Source organism: Halyomorpha halys, unplaced genomic scaffold, assembly GCF_000696795.3.
Source record: "Halyomorpha halys isolate HHAL.00 unplaced genomic scaffold, Hhal_1.1 Scaffold66.1, whole genome shotgun sequence".
NCBI classification, from domain to species: domain Eukaryota; kingdom Metazoa; phylum Arthropoda; class Insecta; order Hemiptera; family Pentatomidae; genus Halyomorpha; species Halyomorpha halys.
The window spans coordinates 1,912,286-1,933,717 of NW_027112997.1; the positions used below are offsets into that span (position 1 = coordinate 1,912,286).

At 31.0% G+C, this 21,432-nt stretch overlaps 1 protein-coding gene across 1 annotated transcript in view; it reads left to right on the top strand.

The window, feature by feature from the left end:
* Nrg (Neuroglian) overlaps positions 1-21,432 on the top strand; it is a 40,798-nt gene that overhangs the window by 16,557 nt on the left and 2,809 nt on the right. The window contains exons 14-24 of the mRNA XM_024362015.2: positions 228-407; positions 1,004-1,235; positions 2,288-2,406; positions 3,313-3,496; positions 4,060-4,166; positions 7,119-7,282; positions 7,387-7,551; positions 11,710-11,876; positions 14,600-14,807; positions 15,676-15,779; positions 19,807-19,912. Coding sequence (XP_024217783.1) covers positions 228-407; positions 1,004-1,235; positions 2,288-2,406; positions 3,313-3,496; positions 4,060-4,166; positions 7,119-7,282; positions 7,387-7,551; positions 11,710-11,876; positions 14,600-14,807; positions 15,676-15,779; positions 19,807-19,901 — 1,725 coding nt within the window. The 3' untranslated portion in view covers positions 19,902-19,912. The remainder of the gene's footprint in view (positions 1-227; positions 408-1,003; positions 1,236-2,287; positions 2,407-3,312; positions 3,497-4,059; positions 4,167-7,118; positions 7,283-7,386; positions 7,552-11,709; positions 11,877-14,599; positions 14,808-15,675; positions 15,780-19,806; positions 19,913-21,432) is intronic.

Here is a 21,432-nt window from a genome sequence, read left to right on the forward strand (position 1 = left end):
AGACCTTGTAATTTGTAGGTGCAATATCCCTCGAATTCTCTGTGTGGTTTTATGTATTAGTGTAACAATATTTGTATACGAAGTATAAATAATTTTATAAGTATAAAATAGTTTTTATACATTTCATATTGATCTTATTTTTATACATTGCACGAGTTATATAGTTGTATTTTAATTGTTTTTAGAGTGATGTATTACTTGTTTGATGAAATAACTTTAATTTTTAGGTTATCATGAGTCCTTGGGCAAATTACACATTTCGTGTTATTGCATGGAATAAGGTAGGACCTTCAACCCCATCACAGCATTCCCGAGTTTGTTCAACTCAACCTGATGTTCCTTATAAGAATCCCGATAATGTCGAAGGAAAGGGAACAGCCCGTGATAATATGGTCATAAGCTGGACAGTAAGTGTTGATTTGTGAAATGTATTTTTAATTATTTTCTTATCCCATAGTATACCATGGAACAGATGTCTTATGTTATAAGGTATTTTGGTTCCATTAGGTTTATAGTTGTATCATCTTGTTCCAGTTATGGATTATTTGAAATGGTGAGATAGAATTCAATAATTACAGTTTTCTCTCTTAGATAGTATTTTGTGTTTTTGTCAAGAGTGTCAGAACAAAAAAAAAAAAAACTATTAGTCACAAATTAATTTTTAGTGTTTAATTGGAAGATTGAAAGTTCACAGACTTAAGACTATAAAATACTTATAAACAATTAATCAGCCAGTGTTTCGCCCATTCAGGCGAATATTTGTCTGATGATGCCATTTTAAGCCAATGATGATGCCAATACTTGTGAAGTTGCTCATCAGTATTTTAGAGACTCAAGGCTTTGTGTTCAGGATCTTCTAATTACTTCTTTATTAGATTTACTTTATGGATTGACTGAATTTAACGATTTAAAATTTTTTTTATTCATATAAAATTTTACTAGTACTTTACTAGGTTGAAGTTAAAATGTATTCTATTTAATTTGATTCATTAATTTTTTTTAGCCTATGCCTGAAATAGAACATAATGCTCCTCGCTTCCAGTATAGAGTGTATTGGAAACCAGCTGCTGATGGCCCTTGGCGACAAGCAGACATAACTGACCCTAAACAAAATCATTTAGAAATAAACAATTTAAGTACTTTTGAGAAATATATTATTAAAGTAATAGCTATAAATGAGAAAGGTGAATCAAATGTGTCTCCACAAGAAGTAATAGGTTACTCTGGAGAAGATGGTGAGGGCCATTTTATTTTTATTATTATCTAAGTAATAATAAGTTGTTTAGAGAAATATTTAATCTATAAAGTTCTTCTTTTTCTTTCTCTTTTCATCTCTTAGCATAGTAAAGTTTCAGTCCATCTAAACCAGTCCTTTGGTTTTGTGCTAACAGCTTCAATTTGCTGAGTATTTTTTGGTTCCTAGCCTGTTAATATACTTGTTTTATAATATCCTGAGTCTTTTCTCTTTCAGTTGAGCGAGCTACCATTATTTTTCTTGGGCCTTGATCCTCTTGCATCTTGCTTACACACCTGATCCACTTCAGTTGATGTTTATGGTGTGTGGTTTTCACCGAGGATATGGCCAACTGCTTCCTTATTGTCTTGTTTCTGTTCCAGTTTCTTTGTGTCTTGCCTACTGTTTTGCCTCTACCTTCAAAATTAGTGGCTGCTACACTGTAGAGAACACTGTTTACCTCTCCTTTTTGGGTATGGCCCCTCCTAGGAAGTGGATGGGTTGCTGCATCTGATCTGCTCCAGTGTCATTCCTTTTATCTGTACCTTCCACAACTTCTCATGAGATGGTTTGCTTCTTTGTTGGTATAGGGTTTTTTAAATTATAATGGCTTCATTGTTTCTGTATCTGCATATGTCATAACTTCTACTCTTTCTGCTGTACAGCCTATCAATTAACATCCCAGGAAATCAGATAGTTCTGAAATTAACATAGAGATTCTCTTATTGACTCATGGACATTGCTCCTTGACTGGACAAAAAGATATAGATTTCCTTTTTTGAGTTTCATTTACACTGCCTGATAAAACTCCAAACTATTAGCTAAGATTACGTAAGTAGACAAGTTGACCACCAATCCAGAACTGTGGTTGTATGATCAAGATGGGAGCTCGCTCGTGGTCTTAGGTGTGTGTATATTTGTATATATGACTTCTTTATTTTTCCTTGTGATTTATAAAATGTTATCGAATGCATAGTTTTGTTATAATCATTAACTTATGTAATAATTTTCATTTTAAAACCTCTAATGATCATTTGTGATTTTTGGTTGTAGTACCTACTGAAGCACCTACTAATTTCACTGTACTTGAAGTTATTAGTGCAACTAGCGCTCTTTTCAATTGGAATCCTGTGCCACCCTCTTCAGTGAGAGGTCACTTCAAAGGATACAAAGTATATACCTGATCATTATTTATCTCAATTTAATTTTTCTTTTTTCAATTCTATAAACTAACATTAGTTGATCATGTATTTTTTAATTATTTAAATTGTGAAAATGCTTATGGCTTAAACAAACTTTCCTTTGAAATAATTTGTTTTAAATATGTGCTCTGGTTTGTAAGCAGAGAAACCAAAATTATAAGTTCCATTCCAGATTTCTTCCTAATTTTAGAAATATATTATTGAAAATAAATTAAAATTATGATGAACAAGAGTATGAAACATGAATGAAACAGTACTGGATGTCTCACCTGCTATTATGACCAGTATGGCTATAGATTTTGTTCTAATAAAAAGAGTGAAAATATGATGTTCATATGCCTTATTTTCAACTTTAACCATTCCCCAGTTATCTAATTGGTTTTGTTTCTGTGATCTGTTACAACCTGACCAGTGACAAAAATAATTGCTGGATCATTAGTTATCATAGTTTTTGATTATTTGAGTCAGTCCTGGGCCCTATTTCATAATGAAAGCTAATAGTATTAGTTCATAGCACAAGTGTAGAAACTAGTGTGGTAATAATACTAATACTGATTTTTTTCATGATAGGGATGACTATTAGTGATATTACAGGAATTAAAAAATACTAAAGTACAAGTTACTGTTTTACAAGTCTGTGTAATTGAATTAAGATAAATCTACAAGACTAATAATATTAGTTTGTACTTTATTATGAAACAGGGCCCAGGTCCTGATCCATCTTTGATTATTGAGATTCTCCTGTAGATAAATTCATCCCTTGAAATAATAAAACTTAATTTAATTAAGACCAATTAATTTTTAATCTGTTCTAATGAAAAAAAATTGTATATATACCAGAAATATTTGAATAGTTTTTATTAATTTTTTTTATAGATTCAAACATGGGCTGAAAAGGATGAAGGTAATATGAAAGAAAGTTTGCTGAAAGGCAATGTGACAAGAGCTATCATTAATAAATTGACACCTCATTCAAAGAATTTTGCCCGTGTGCTTGTCTACAACTCAATGTATAACGGTCCTGCTAGTGAAACCATACAGTTCGATACTCCAGAAGGAGGTAATTAAAGTTATTTTTTAATAATACTATTCACTTAGTGTTAGTCCATATTTTTGGTTCAATTCTTATTAGTGGTATGTTGATTAATTGTATGGATTTTCAATTCAAGCACTAACATATCTTTTTGAGTGTTATTAAAATAGTTAATAATTGATTAATCTTGTCAAACTTAAACTTGTAATGATTTAATACACTCCCATGTGAATTTCATCTATCAAAACAGTTAAAATAGTACTATGTGCAATATGCATTGCATGTATTTATTTTAAATACAGAGATATGAGATATTTATTTTACCAATTAATATTTTATTTTTTGTTTGTTAGTTTTAAATATTTTTAGGAATATAACAAAAAAAAAAAATTAAAACATGTTTTGAATACATTAAGATGTTTTAAAAAATCTTTTTTATTTTATAATTTTTGACTTGTGATTAGTCATAATTTTATAGTTTTTTTTTATTTACTCTAAATAAAATTACTTTATAGACATTTTATGCTCTTGTATTTTATAAGATTATTTGTTGTATAGATTAGGTCAAAAATTCATGAAGATTAATGTAGTTCCAGGTACTGTGAAATTCTTTGAAGCTTATCCCATGGGATCTTCTGCATTACTTTTAATCTGGAAACCTCCTGAGTACCCTAATGGAATACTCACTGGGTATAAGGTAATAAATAAATATTTATTATTAATTATAATATTCTTTATTTACTCTGTGGCAAGTCTCTTAGAATAATATTACAAGAAATGAAAATGTAGTGCCTTAAAGTAAAATACACAAATCAAAGAAGAAAAAAAAAGAACATCATTAGGTATTTTGTAATTATAATAAATTGAAAAAAAAAATAGGTAATAATAGTGATAGAATATTAAAGAGGTAACCCGGAGCCTCAAACACAATTAATTCAGTTATTTTTAGTTGACAAAGGTACTACAGGTGATATCTAAGACATGATTTTTCTAGGAGAGAGTTTGGTCAAAGACGACTCTAAGATTTTTGACTGTACTTATGTGGTTATTTTGTTCTTTTGATTGTAAGTGTGGAGTTAGGAGGAGAACTGTTTGGGAAATGGGCTTGGGTAAGGAAGGGAGTTCAACATTACAGAGGAAGGGGCATTTTACACAGTCGTAAGGGCGTTATAACTTAGTTTTTGTAGTTAATATCCTACATTGCTCAGTTCACAATCTTTTGTATTCCAATCCACCCCTGGGGTAGTATCCCCTCCTATTCTTGTTAGTAACACCTTCTGTCCAGTTTTTGTAAAAATAGTTGTCCAGGGATTTGTAAAAAGGTCCACTTCCCAGACCATTTCCTTCACCATTACCAGTACCTGTGTACAGAAAATCATGCTAGTAGTTACCAGGGCCAGCAAATGACGGGTAGTTATCAGTTGTAAACTGAATAATAATGAATTCCTTGGAGTTAAAAGAGTTAGGCAAATTGGACGCCAAAGTTTTTTACTATATTTTTGTTTGACCAATTCCTTACTTCCTTAATTTATCAGTTAAGATAAATTGGAAAAATGGCTAACGATTGTTGACTTCTGCCAATTACCCTCTGTTAAAAATGATCATTTAACAGATCAGAAAGATATAGATGAAGAGAGACTAGATCAATTAATTATATAATTAAACATAAAAAAATTATAGCGAATAACAAGACTATGATAATTACAATTTTGATTAGAACTGAGTTTGGTCAGTGAAAGGTTAACCTCTACAATTTTTGCGATTTTGATTTCATTTTCCCTATGTAATAACAGTGGCATGTGGTCTATCCTTTGAGGGAATTCCTTAACCTCTATTTTTCCAGTGCACCTACCTCTGGAATTTCCAATAGAATGGATTATGAAATCTGATTGCAAATTCATATTAGGCAATTTTTTAATTGGACGTGTCCAGAAGGTGTTCATTGCCAAAAACTACAAACAGTTTTTTATGTTATTTGACTGTTTATATGCAAATGGTATGGAAAATCTAACAAAATTATTTCAGAATTAAATTTCCCATTAGAGGCTATTATCATAATAGGTTTTGATGTGTTATAATAATAATAATATATTATAATAGCCATTGTTTTGACCTCAGGTGGTTGAGGAAACTTAAATTATGATGACTTATGGAAAATTGAGTTTTCTTATTTTCCTTGCTGTTTGCCTTCAAAAAGCAAAAAAAATGTTTGTAGTTATGGGTAATTTATACTATCAGAATCTGTATAAAAAATAAGTAAATTAATTAAAAATCACTTTGATAGGTGGGTTGTTTGTAGCTGAGGGAGTTAAGCGACTAGCTCGCAACTGCAGCATGGCTGGTTTTAAATCCGGCCTGGGGGTCGACTTCTATTTCTTTAGTGGTCTCCCAAAATGAAAATTGACCAGCCACCATGGTTAGAATAGGTTGTTTACTTCTATATAACTCACCTTATATCAGAAATGACCAGGAAGAGGGTAATAAAAAAAAAGGCTTTGGCAGGTATCCCTTAGTAATTGGCCAGTAAAAGTGCAAATATTAGTCAGTAATTGTTATTGCCGACAACCTTTATGGTTTCCTATATTTATATTAGACTACTTAATATCTTGCTTGCATATATATGTGTGTGTGTGTGTGTGTGTGTGTGTGTGTGTGTGTGTAATGTGAGTAAGAATCATAGAAGTATTAACGGTAAATTTTTTTATTCATTGATTGATTAAAGTTTTACACTAACCATACTTTTAGAATTTCCTGTTATTCCTGCATAAACCATGTGGTAGTTCCTATGTGATCTACAGACTTTTGCCTCTAGCTTCAAAATATGGATTTTCCCAGCTCGTAAAGAATTTGAGGGAATGTAAGTTGTCAACCAATTGCACATATGCTCTTCGTCCTCCTAGAATTACTAGGAGGAGAATGATCCTCCTAGTAATTCTTCAAGGATATGAAAAAAATACAGAGGACAAGTCTTGACTGTGATATAAGGGAGGATGTTTGAGGGTTTCCCAGGCTATTACTTCCTGTCTTTTTCTAGTCAATATCACGGTCTGAGGATTAGTGTTATCATGGAGAAAGTTGAAATCTCTAGTAGGCATACCATGTTTTTTGTTTCAGCTAGCTCTTTTTGTCAGCTGTAACAGTTGGCAACAGTATGCCCCATTCTTAGTCATAGTTTGGAGAATATCAACGAGTAAAGTTCCCTTGGATTAAAAAAAAATAATGCAAAATAATTTCTTGCTGAGAGATGGGTTTTACCTTCATTCTTTTTTTTCCATTCCTTACTAACCATTTTCAACTTAAAACCGTTGTGGTGGATCCACATTTCATCATTTACAATAATCTTTAAAAAATCACTCAGGAGAAAATGAATAAAAAAGAATGAAGAAGTCAAAAAGCATATGTCCAATAGGCTGCTGACAGTTCACCTTCTAACTTTTTATGAACAAAGAATTTCCAAGCTTCTGAATTGGTTGCCAAAGATTGTAGATCATGTAGGAGTAACACTGAAAGTACATGGGTCCAACAAAATTCAATTTATTAAAATAAAAAATTATAGTTCCTATTTGATTCATCCTGTTACGTTAACATAAGTCAAAATCTAAGTTAGAAATTTGAAGTCTACAACTTAATTTTATTGTAAATGTTACAGATTTATTATCAAACAGTCAAGGGTACCAATGTCGGACCACTCATTGAACGAAAACCACAGATTAGTGATCCTAAACAATTAAGGGTTAAACTGGCTGGTTTGGAACCTGCCACTAAGTACCGAATTCATATTAAAGCCACTACAGCTGCTGGAGAAGGAGAAGGGTAATATTATTATTTGGCCCTATTCATAAAGTTGCTGTTAGTTATTTCTTTTGATTAATTTGATCGATTAATTTTTTCCTATTTTCATATTGTTTTTTTTACAGATATTTTATTGAACAAAGGACCAGGGGTTCTGTATCAGTTCCTCCAGATCGCCCATCATTCAAATTGTTAAGGTTACCTTCTGAAAGTGGATATGCAAATGTCAAAGTTCTTTGGCTTCCTAATATCGATGGCCGGCCAGGGTCACATTTTTATGTTAAGTATAGGTAATTATTTTATTTTATTTCATTTACTTATCATTATTCTTGTTTAGTATTTTTACTTGAATCTGACAACCATTTTTTTGTTTATATGTAATGGGTACGATTATGCAAAGCATTATGATAGGTAATTTTTCTTATTGTAATCAATATTTATAAAATTGTTTCTAAATAGCTGTGGTAAAATTTAATTTATCCTTTTATTGTTTAAACAATTTCTTTTTATATCTAATGGGTTTGATTAATAATCTTTTTCAATGTTATATTAGAACAATGTTAAGTTTGATTATTAAACTAGTGAATATACATAAAGTATTTACTAATTTGTCTTACTAATTTCAAATAGAGATGAAAGATATAAAGATGTGCTACATTAAGAGGTTTATATAGTTCACACCTCTTTAATGCATTTAGTGCTGATGTTGAAATATATTAGACATTTTGTTTCGTTACTGTGAAATTTCCCGCCAGAATTGAAAATTTTCACACAGATTTTTACGTTTTATACAAAAAGGAGCAAATTTGACTCTGTCTGTCTCTCTTGTCAAATTTTGATTTGGTGGGTAATCAATCAATTTTGAAGGAATTTTCAGGTATTCTGTGGATTTCATTAATTCCATCTACTATTTTGCTTATGTATGATATATGCGCAAAGGTATTTTTCTTGATACTTACGTTTCAAATATGCCTCAACCAATTTGGCCTAATTTAGGAATTGATGTAAATATAATTGGGTATCAATTTTATAAAATACCATCATCTGCTTTTGCTTATGCATGTACAAATGTATATTCCTTAATACACCTTTAGTTCGAAAACAGCTCATCCCATTTAGCCTAAAGTTGGTAATTATTGTAAACATGTTATTGTATAAATTTTAACTAATTACACTTTTACTTATGGAAGCACAGACATATTTCCCTTTACATACCCTCTTTCGTAAATGGTTTGTTCAATTTGGCTCAAGGTTAAGGATTAGTGTTGGTATTGTCTAGTATCAATTTCATTAGATTTTGTCTTTGGCTTACCCATGTGATACTGGTACTGGTACTAGTGGGGGGAACAAGTCCGGCAAGTGGGCCTATTGGTCCTTTTTGCCATCCCCAAGACAAACCAATGGAATGGCTCCTTTATGTATCTTATTCCTCTATATCAAACCTTTTCTACTTTCTAATAAAATTCAAAAGGGACTGCCAATCTATAGAGGAAGCCTCATTTCCTGTAATTCTATCAGAGCCTAAAAGCCTGTATCTTAGTGATGTATACCTACCACAATCTGATATGTAATGTAAAGCAGTCTCTGGGGTCTGTCCGCATAAGCAGCAGGTTTCATCATGGACTACTTACTCCACATATCTTAAGATGTCTTTTAAGTCTGCAATGACCTGTAAGAACTCCTATTAATAATTGGAGTTCATTTCTGTTTAGGCCTAGTATTGGCCTTAGTATTAGAAGTAGTCACTTAGGATTAGAAGTAGAGGGTTTAGTTATTAAAATTCTGGCCTGTCTCAGCCTTATGCAGTCCCTCCACTCTTTGCTTGCTATCTTCCTTGTCCAGTCAAGAACTACTTTTTTCTGATGCCTTTTAGAGATGCCTAGGAGGTGACCCTAGGTGACTCAAAGGCTTGAAGCGCAGATAGACTATCTGAAAAGATGGCGATGCCAGTCCTTTCACAACTAGTGACTTCAGGGCGTAAAGCTGCTGACAAGATGGCAAACACTTCTGCCTGAAAGACAGTCAAGTGCTTGCCTAGTTTCTTCTTTTGCTTTCCCTATCTATGCTAGCAGCCTTTGACACCTCCTTCCATTCTGGGCATCATGCTGTTATGCTGGGCCAGCCTTATTATATCTTATTAGCTGTAGCCTTCCTTGTTCTGATTCAGTTGACGAGGTCGACTGAAGTAGAGTGGACTCATCACTAGAGTCCTCCCTTTGACATGGAAGGCTAGAAGGGAGTTGGTGTGGCTGTACAACCCTGTCACATCTGGGCTTAGCAGCCAACTCACTTCCCTCTTCACAGCTTGTCTTCTTTGGTAATTTCAGTCTGGGAAGACTGCTCTCCATCTACTTCCATCGCAGCTGGCACTTAAGGCTGCTCTTTATTCAAATTATCCATTGATTTTTTGTTTCAATGGGTTGTCTGTAATGTTTCTTGAATGGTGTTAGAGTAGGTGTGCAGCCATTCCAGCTTTCAATCCCCCTCACAAAAAAGCTTGCTCCCGGGAGTGGAGGCTAGTGGCCTCGTAGGAGCAACTGCGGAACGTGCAGCAGGGTTCCATCCAGTCACCAACTGGCACTACTACAACATCCGAACTTTTACACTGAGCTGATAGGGTAGCCACTCCTTCTGAGTTAAGAGGAGCGGGTTCCTGTACTATCTCAGCAGCTGGGGAGTGCCATTCCTCGTTTCTCCCCTGTACTCTCTGGGACAACTCCCAGGAGGGCTAGTTCAGCAGTAGAGAGAGGAGTAAGGGATGGCTGTATAGACCTTCGTGTAATGTATTTTGCTGAGTGCAGTAATGTGCTATGCTCCTCCAGTTGCTAATCTGGACAGGCGTACACCTCGCCTATCACTAGGTGTCTGATGGTGATATAATCCCAAGGCTTCCTAGAGTGTGTACTTGGTTTTGTGTGCTGTTATAGTGTACTGTGTGAGTGTCAGAATTTACCTATGTGATTAACTCCTTTCTGATTAAACCTATATTTCAACAATGGCTCGTCCTGTTGATGTTATTTTCAAATAACAAATCATTAACCTTGAATCATAGGTTTTTATGTACCCAATTGAAATATCTAGAAAATTCAATATTCAGAAAAGAAAATTAGGGAATATAAAAAAATAGTGAGAAAGTTATGCTGTCCCATTAACTTGGTAGTTGTTTTTTATTCTACTGTTGTTTCTACATGATTATATAATTTTTATTGTAGTTGTTTTACCACTTTAATTAAAATTTTACAATATTAATGGGAACTTCCCTACTATTTGGGTAAAACAAATTCTTTAGTTGGTACCTTGGCTAAAACAAAGCCTTTAGCTGATATCTTCAGTAAAATGAAGCCTGCAGCTGGTATGTACCTCGCGCATGCTTATTAAGTGTAACTGCTGGCAGTTTACTACTGCTTTGAGATAAATGAATGGAGTATATTTCATTAGCAGTGCTCAGCATTAAAATTATAGCATCATCACTCTACTACTAATTCTTTACTGCTCCTGAAGGAGTCTAACAGTTGCCAGATAGATGGTCATAGGCTATTCTAATGTGTTCGACTGTGATAACGGTCCTGTTGGGGCATTTATTTTATTTCCTTTAGTTTTTTTTCCTTCACATTGGACAAAAGTGTATGAGAAATTGATTCAATTCTAATGAAAAACATTGAATTAATGTCTAACATTGTGATTAACAATGTATTAAACTAGAATATTGAATATGAGTTGGCTGCTACATTGAGCTGTTTCAAAGAAGAAACGAGCAAGTAAGGGTTCAGTCACATGTAGCTGCTGCAGTGTGGTATCGAAAGTCTGCCTGTAAAGTTTTGTTTATTTGTTTATTATATTTGTCTAGTACCAATTAATTCTTCAAGATGAGATAGTAAATAAATCTGGTAAGCTTTAAACTATTTTTATTATTATTGAAGTTTCGAAATAAAGAGTACTTTAGTCTATCAAATGGGAGGCAACAAGCCAGTCATCTTTTCACTATATGGTCAGATTAGTATTCAAAACCTTATAAGTACATTTTTATTACTTCCCCCATTTTATGGCTTTATGCTGATTGAATTTCTTATAATCAATGTTATTGAGCCTCTTAGCTATGTATTCTGAGAAAGTTTATTGAATTTATTGTTTTGAAATCACTTAAATATAAATTTTAATTCAGGTGATTCAAATAAGAATCAAAGCTCGCATTACACTGGCTATTACACCTCAAGGATGGAAAGTGGTCACTCATTTGATCCTCCTCATAAGTAAGGAGATAAGCATTTCCTATCACTTTTATACTTCATAACTTGAAATCCAGTTTGTGGCAGCATCTATGCTTTAGATTTGAATTTACTCCTTACTTGAGATTTTTATTTTGTAATTGGTAGAAAAAAATATTTATTATTTGTATTGTTATATCATTTTATTATGTAGCTTACAATTAATTGCTTAATTTTTTCCAGGATTAAAGGTGAACCTATTTATCAGCAGACTTCTGAAACTACTGATGAAGATTATACAATTGTTAGAGGACTGCAACCTTCAGAAACTTATGAGTTTAAAGTGGTATCTGTTGATGGAGATTTCATAGCTGAGTCTGATGCTGAGGATATGGAAATGCATAGTGTTGGTTAGTACTTGATTTAATCAAAATAAATCAAAAGCATTTGTTAAAGCCACCTCAAATCGACTTTGTCTTTTTGTTGGAAGACATCTTAAAATGAACAAAAAACAAACTGGCTCGGATTAAACATTTATTTGGTTGAATTTAAACATTTTAAAAACTAACATAAACAAAATATACAAGTAAAAATAAAAAGGCCTTTCAGATAAAAATAAAGTAGTTCGATAAATTATGAAAACAAAAATAAAATAAAATAAACTAATTTACAAATAAATATATAAAATAAATACTAGTCGACGCAAGCTGCTCCACTCCAATAGGTCCGAGGAAGAGTGCTACCGAGATGTTTAGGTCATAGCTCTTGTTGCTAAATAAACCGCTGCAATGGTCCAGAGTTGGTGTAGTGGCTCATCGATGGTCCAAATATCCAACAGTCGCATTAAGGTATTAGGCGAGCCGACGAAATGAACACAGGCAGGGCTGGTTACACACGTTCATGGCCACTAATTATCAGGAACTCATATTAAAATCAAAACACAGAAGTGGTCTGGTTCCGAACTGTAATGATGGTTAACTCACTTAAAATGTCCAAACTATTAAATTATTAGGGCAGACAGGGCTGCTTAGACGCTACCACCGCCACTAATTAGCCGGAACACATATTAAAGTCGAAACACAGAAAAGGTCTGGTTTTGAACTGTAATGACGACTAAAACATTCAAAAAATGTTTAATAAAATAACATCAACCAAACGCAGACACGGCTGTCTAAAGACGCTACCAGGGCCACTAATTAGTCGGAACTGCCATAAAAAAAACTAAGATGGTCGGTCCGTTGCTAGGTGATGCCTTAGCAACAATCATCAGCCTCTAGCAACTGTCTCTATTACTCATTATAACACACAAATATAATTACACATTTTTCTTTTCAAATAACTTACTCTAAATAAAACAATACAAATAAAAATAAATGTAACTAAATTAAATACTAATAAAACTCAAATACTATTTACAAGGTAATTATATATTATGGCGTTAACGGCTTTCAAGAAATCTTAAGTCCTTAAATCAGATCTCTGCAGTTCTAAACTTGATCACATTTATGATGTTTAGATTTCTTTTTAAGTGCAATAGGTTTTAAGTATGTTATCCTCTTTCTGTAGAATACGTCCTGTTTTTTTCCTGGTGTTTCTGTTAAACTTGATTATGTTATTTTTAATCTAAAGTCATTAATCTAAAGTCATGTTGTTCAATTTTCCTTGATATTGGAAAGAGGAATTGTAGAAGAACGTTTTCTTACTTCTTTTGGCTTTTAAGCCAATCATACTTGAACAGCTTAATAAAGTTTGCTAATTTTGTAGCTGCAGTTGTCATATTCATAAAAAGTGTTGCTGATGTCATGGAAAGAAGAGCAATAGTTAAGGTGTTGTCCAGTAATTTTTCTGTTTCTAGAAAATCGAGTTTTCCAATTTTGGTATATAATGCCGGTGCTTTTGGAGGTAGTCATGGCCTGTAAGCAAATGGAAGGAGGTAACTGAGCCCTTATTAGATTCAAAGTAAAGCAGCCATCACTATAGAGTGTTTCTTGTAGCTTTCTTAAAATGGTTCTACTGGCCATTGCTGAGAAAAGTTGGTGGGATAAGAAATTTGGTTGGGGCTTTTGGTCACCTTCCTTGGCAAGATGGCCTGTTCTGTCTACAATGCCCTAGTATCCAATGAAAGGCTAGTTCTGTTTCAGGCTTTTCTAGAGTCTAATGAGTTTTCTTATTTTTTTAAATCTTTAGGTTTTATTGTTTGTGGACTTAAAGACTGGGAATCAACGAAGATAGAAACTCTGCCTAATTCCCTGTTATTAAGATATTTTACAGAGATGTAGCCCTTAGTTCTATGTTGTCCATTGTTACCTTTCCAACTGGATCCAAAATTGTGTACTTTCTTGAGTAGGCACCCACTCCTGGATTCCATCTGGTTGATCTGTCCATAAAAATGGGGTTCCATGTGTTTTCTTTATACTGAACTGATATTGTTTCTAGGGTGCTTGAAGTTCATGAATTAAGGTATAGTTTTTATATATCTCCTGCTTGAAGTGTTTTGAATCGATAATTGATGTGGTTGCGCCCGACATATTTTGTTCTTATTCAGCCTGGAAAAAACAAATCGATTGGTATATAAAAATCATTAATTACATGCAGTGCTAAGCTGACATATGATCATATATAAAATTTTATAAAAATGGTTTATCTATCTATTATCTCAGTTCTTAAGAAGAACTCTTCAACACATCTCTAATATTTTTTGACCTGGTAGTCCCAATAAATGTTTTATTGAAGTTTTTCTTTGTATTTGTTTTGTCATAAAACGGTTTCTGGTATAAATGGGTTAACTATGTAACTTAAAAACTGCTTAAAACAGACTGCCTGTACAAAAATTTAAATGTATCAAATGATTATAATAAAAAGTTTTTTTTTTTATTTTATTGTTAGTTTTTGTATTTTACATATTAAGTACAGCATTTAATTTTTTCAATTCTTCCATATCTTTGAAAATATCATTCAACATTTGGTTGTCAGTAACATTGTATTCCCTCTTGAAATTAATGTGAATTTAAAGAACTATATGATTATATTCTAATATGTTTTCTTTGTCTAATTTCAATTAATTTTCTATGCATTTATTATCTATTCTTTAAAAAAAAATTTACTAAATATGATTTTATTATAATTGTTACAGATGGTCCCATCATACAACCCAAAGAAAATGTAGCTACTGCTGGATGGTTCATTGGCATGCTTTTAGCAATTATTTTCTTATTGCTGGTATTAATTTTAGTTTGTATTGTAAAAAGAAATAGAGGAGGAAAATATGCTGTTCATGAACGGGAAGTAGCTCATGGCCGTCATGATTATCAAGATGATGCTGGTTTTCCTGAGGTCCCTATGTATGTTTATCATTTTTAAGTATTAAAAAACTTATAAATATTTTTTTAAATATATGCTAAAATTCTGCATTAAAATAAATAAGACTTATAATTTGATTTTTAAAAAATAGTACAAAAATGATTTATTCTAATATATACAGTATTTATCTTTTTTATTTTATTATTCTAGATTATAAGCATTTTCCTTTGAAAGTGAAATAATCAATTTTCTTCTTGACCTTATCATAGGAATTCTTAACGGTTTTGTATTCATTTAGTGATACAATAACCCAACTTGCTGGTCTGCCAGCAGCACACAATCTTAAACTAGATATTTTCATATTTTGGTGCCATTTTAAAACTATTAAGATTTTTTCTTTTGGTGTTAAATTACAATTGCCATTACTTTTAATTTATCAGTTTGTGATTGTTATTGTGGTCCCACAATTACAATTACAGTAGTTCACCATGTAATTGCAATTTCAATTCATTGTAATTGTTCTGCAATTTCTAATCACAATAATAGGATAGTAATTGTGATTACTTTTTGCCCATCTCTGCCTACAACCACCTTCAGGCATTGGTGAGGCCAACAGCCTGACTGGTCAACTGAAGGATCTGATGGAAAAGATAATTGTTCAGATATACTCCTGTTGGTTAACAACAGAATGTTCAATAATTTTTGCACTCTTCCACCTACATAGATCGAGTTTCATGTCTACTCAGCACATGAATGGTTACCTGACTATTTGTGAAAATCTAAATTATTCTGTCCTGTATATTAAGGTTTGGGTATAGACATTAACTGCTAGCACTTTAGCCTGAAAGACTGAAGATGAAATTTTATCTCAATTGTGTAATTATTTGTGACAATAATATGTATTTTCAGACTTGATAGTAAACCTCGTGGTAGGAGCTCAGTAGGTAGTGATCCTAAAGCAGCAGCTGATAGTGATTCTGATTCTATGGCTGAATATGGTGAAGGTGATACAGGTAATTTTTAAATAAAATATTCCCCTCTTCTATTTTTTTAGCTATGTGTTTATAATCAATAAATTACTATTATATAATTACCATACTACTGATGAAAATTGAGCTAAGTAATCTAAATAATTTTATTTTATTTTAAATTAAGAGGAAAAACAGTTTTATGGTTGATAAATTATATTTTTTATCTTATATATTTGTAATATCTTAATTGTGCTGTTGTGTTTCTATGTGTGTATTCGCTAGAATGAGTGTGGTTGCATGCTTCTTTGTTTATCTTTGCCTACAAGAATTTTATTTTTTGTTGTATGAACCAATTGGATCATTATTTCAAAATTATATTATATGCTTATTAATGTTGTAGATAATGGTTTGAACAATGGGGATATTATTTTATGCTTAGTAACCCTTCTATACCTTTAAGGTTCCAAGTAAATTTTTTTTGTCCTCTTTTGTTTCTATGTTGAGTCTAATTTACACAAATATATAAAGTTCTTAAAAAAATATATATCATAAAATATACATTAAAGTAAGAATCAAATTAATATTAAAACACTAATTTATTTTGGTCCTTTCCTCTCACTATCTTTATTCTTCTCTTACATTTCAACCCTCAGGCCATTATCATGGTGACTCTTAAAGCTGTTGTATCCAAGTTTTAAAATGTCTTCTATTGTTGGCGGTTATACTCAAGTTGATTCATAAACATTCATACTCCTATTTCATTTGCTTAGTGATGGTTAGCTATTTTAAAAATGAAATTAGAGTATAAATATTTATGAATCAACTTGAGCCATAATAGGCTGCAATAGAAATTTTTTAAAAAACTTTGATTTATCAACTTTAAGATTCTTCTCGAAAATAGTCTGAGAGCTGAAGGATTGTAGAAGAATAGAAATAGTGAAAGAAAAGAAACTTATGTTTTAATATTGATTTGGTTATTCTGAAAAACATGATTATTTTGATATTTTTCATGATAAATAAATCAGAATATACAGATTAGTGTATACTGGTCCAGCAGAAAACCAATGTCAAAGTTTCAACAATTCCGTAAGAAATTTTTCAAAAGAATGGCAATTTTATAAAAATCATTTTAAAAAAAATTAAAATTTTATTTATTCACGTTATATACCATATTTTATCTCATTGTTGTTCTATATTTGCAATAGTCATAGTAATAAGTTTATTAGCATTCATTACAAGCTATTTGTAGGATGAATTGATGGTTGACAAATTGTGTGTAAATGTCCCGTGAGTTTCTCTTTTAGTTATAGGGTGGGGGAAAATATTAGTGTACAAAATCTGAAGTTAAATATGAGATACCAAAGAAGATCTGTAAAGAATGAGCCAACCTTTTTTTTTTTAACTGGTGCTATAAATTTATTCATTTGTTAGGTATTGTATGCTTATAATTGTAAATATTCAATATTTTTAGTCTTTAGATTAATTTTGTAGATTGTGAATAGTTCCTGATTCTGTCAGTAGAAAGAATACTATATATGGAAAAATTGTTGCTGGTCTTGACATCATTATTTCCAAGACATTATGATGAGGTGTTTGTAATTGTTATTTTGGTTGTTTATAAATAATATGATTTTCATTCATCCAAGATTATTTTTTTTTTAGCATTTTTGTAAAATTTTAATTTCTTGCTGATAGTTATGAATTTAAGAAATAGTTTACTTAATTGAATTTGATTTAAGCTTAACTTTTTCATATTTATTTAATTTTGAACCATAAATTCGTATTAATAGTTCCTACAGAATGTTCAAACCCTTTTCTTAGTAATTAATTTTTAAAGTTCTTTATTATACTTACTATTTGTCCAGTATTATTTGAAGAATATTTTTTAGAAAGTATTAAAATCTGAAAAATCCATTTATCTTTTAATAATAACTTGTTTGAACAACATAGCTGTTTGTATATTATTGATTATATGTAATTTTTGTATATTATAAATTCTTATTTATGTTTAAGAATTCTTGTTTTTAATGAACATATTTTATAAAATTGTATGGACAACTCTTATTAAATTCTTACTAGGTAGTTACAAAAGTTATGCCTGAATAGATTTTAATAGAATATTAAATTTTAAGTTTTCAAATGGCATTTTGTATTTCTATAATAGTTATCAATTATTTTCCACAACCATAACCCAACTTTCAGCTATCCTTGAATTTTGATGATGGTGCCATTAAATGGATTTTTAAGTGATCAAAATTAAACTTCTCAATCCAGTCTTACATTCTCATTGTTATCAAAGTGCTATCCTCCAAGGAAATAAGCTACCGATTGGATTATTACAAATACTTGCTGGCTGTAATTAGTCGTCATTGATCACAAAGACCCTCCCAGATGAAGGTAGTTTTTGAATGATGGAGTATTTTTTTTTTTTTTTTTTCAAAACCATCCAGTTTAGAATAGAAGTCATTTTACACTGCACTTTACCTCCACCATCCAATAATAAAATTTCTATTGGTAAACCTTTGCACTCATACCTTTTTGTCCAATATATTGTAAGAGGGCATAATCTTTTTTTAAAATATTCAGGCAATGCTGAAAGATAGATCAATACTTGTATAATTAAGGATTCATTTAAAACCAGAAACCCAACTTGTAATTATTATATTTAATTGGTATTACACGATTTGTCTAAAATTCATTATTTTTATTTGCACAAGAACTTTTGTAACAACCTAGTGCTTCAAGATGTTTTATGAAAATAGGCTCCAAGTTTTGAATAATTAACTACTTTTGATTAACCATTGCCCCACATTTTTAATTTTTTTTTTCGGACCAAGACTCATTGGAGTCCTATACTGCCTAACCATGGTTGGAGGTCAAAGTTTTTCATTTTGTGGGACCGCCACTCAATATAAAAAGTCAATGCCCCAGGCCGGATTCGAACCGGCACATTTTTAGTTGTCTGTTGTGGTATACACTGGATATCAATACAAGGGACTAGGCATATTCAGTCGTTATCATCGATTACTACACACATCTTGTTAATTTGAAATAGGGATTTTAAAAAATCAATTATTGCTACCAAACACTATTAAATAGCTTTATTTGAGTGATGATATAGAACTTACGTGACAATTCTGAAAATGTAACATAAATCAAAACCACAGATCCGGAATTATTCGATGCTATAAATGATATATTGTTATATCTGAGGTGGTTATAAAACGATATCACTAAACTAATCAATTTTAAATAACTATTGACTTCTTTTTTACTTATTGAATTAAACTTATAACCAATCTTATAGTTTTCTCTTATAAATTCTATATTTACTCAAATATAAGTTTATATATGTATCTACACAAACATCAAAAAGGAACTGACTTTAGTTAAACTCTAATTTTCCAAGATTGTGCCCAAATATAGGTCAATCCTGAATTTAAGTAGAAACCTCATTTTACTGGAGACTTATTCAGTAAAAATTTTAACCTATATTTGGGAAAATACTGTACTTTTCCTTCTAGATCCAATTTTATTTTATAATTATTTAAGTAATTATGTTCTTAAAATCAGTAAATGATGTACATTTTAATCCAAAAAAAAATAAAATAAACTAAGTAGTTATGAGTTATTCCTAATTTTTTTTTTTTTTTCGCAATAAACTTTATTTCTTTATTCTGAACTACTTAATTATTTTTGTTAATTTTTAAATTTATTTGTTTAATTTTGTTTTTACTTTTTATTTATTATTTAAAATGATTTATTTTTGTATAAATGACCCTTATACCGTCACTTGCTGTCAAACTTAAAAGGTCAAGGATTAAATGTTTGGTTCATAAAAGCTTTAATAATTGATAATTAATGCCTAGCTTCTTTTAAGTGTTCATGTGTCGCTTAAATAGTTCCCTGTATGTATATTTTGTTATATATATATATATATATATATATATATATATAAAAACACAATCGTAATTTTTTTTCTTGGCATGGTTATTTCGCACTTAATTTATAATTTTTTATCTTGTTTTATTTTGCATGATTATTAAGTGTTGTGTGCATGGTTGTTTAGAAGGAATGAACGAAGATGGATCATTTATTGGGCAATATGGGAAACAAAAACGTCAAGGGGAAACTTCATCTGGAGGGTTTGCTACGTTAGTATAACGTATACAATGGTTAGTAGAAAATTACATATTACCAATATAGCTTAAATAACACACACAAATGTGCAGTCATTTAAGTTTTGTATATATACACCTTAGTATTCTATTTATTAATTTTTTTTTAATGCACTTTTATGTGTGTTCTGCATGTCAATAAATATCAATACATTTTAATTATAGTAATTTACATTTTTTTTTTTTATCATTTTATTGTTTTTCATATTTACTTAAAATTTGTTATTTAGTACAGTCATTAGAGGTAAATTAAAAGAAAATTATAAATGCTAACATTAATCATTGTTTTGTTTTTTTGCTGATTCCATGGAACACCTCAGTTATGTACCATTTTTTAAAAATTATATTGAACTAGAAAATCTACCTTTTTTTTTTTTTTTAATAAAAGGAAGATGGTCCAGATGAGGTCAAAACATTCAAATAGTAAATAAACTATTTATTTTGAGCCAATGTTTTTTTATTATAAGGTACATCATATTTATTAAATTAAAACAGAATATGTTTTCACCTACTCTTTTATTTTTCTATTTTTTTTATTCCACACTTATTATAAAACATTAAGGTGGAAATTATAGTTCATTACTATCATTGATTCTAAATACATCAGTTGCGATATCGCATTAACTGATGGGAAGGCAGTAGACTTCATATTTCAGTAGACATCACGTTACAGAAGTATGTACAATATATGGGGACTGTTTAAATAATGTATTTATTAAATAAATTAAAGGGTTATTTCACAAAAAAGTAATTTCCTGATAATTGCTATTTTATTATTTTTTAAATAAATTATTTCACAAAAACATAAAATGATTATTTCTGAAATAACATTTAAAATCTATGTATTATGGAGAGACACTACATTACATGGAAATAGTTGACAATCATTGCAGGAACTATCATAGCCACTGCCAACTGGCTAGCTGTAAACTGTGTGACAGTAGCTTTATTGTCAGTATTTACTGTCACACTAGGTTTGGCATGATAGTTGACAGTATGTGTAGAGGCAGTAAAACTACTTTCATATCAAAACCCATTAACGCAGTAACACTTAACTGCCACAGCAGAAACTGAAATGGTGGAAACTATAATAGTTGCCATTATCACATTATTTACTGTATTAATATTGTTACTCTAGGTCTAGTGTGATAGTTAATAGTACATGCATCAGAAATGATGCTACTGTAACATCAAAATCCATTTACAAGGTGACTACTACCACCGAAGTAATCTTCACAGCCATTGGAATAGTGGAAAATGTTTAATAGTTGCTATCATAACAGAATTACCACTATAGATCTGGCTTGATAGTTGACAGTACCTATAACAATAGTAGGGGTATTCATGATCTTTGGTTTAACATGTTAAAGCGTGTTAAATGGAAAAACTCATGTTAAATCGAAAAAAATTGCCTTCTTTTACCGTGGTAAAATGAAATAACATTTAACATGGCTGAGAGTCTGTTACTTGGTCTGTTAAATGGAGAATGACGTCACACAATAGACCAGTTGAGATCG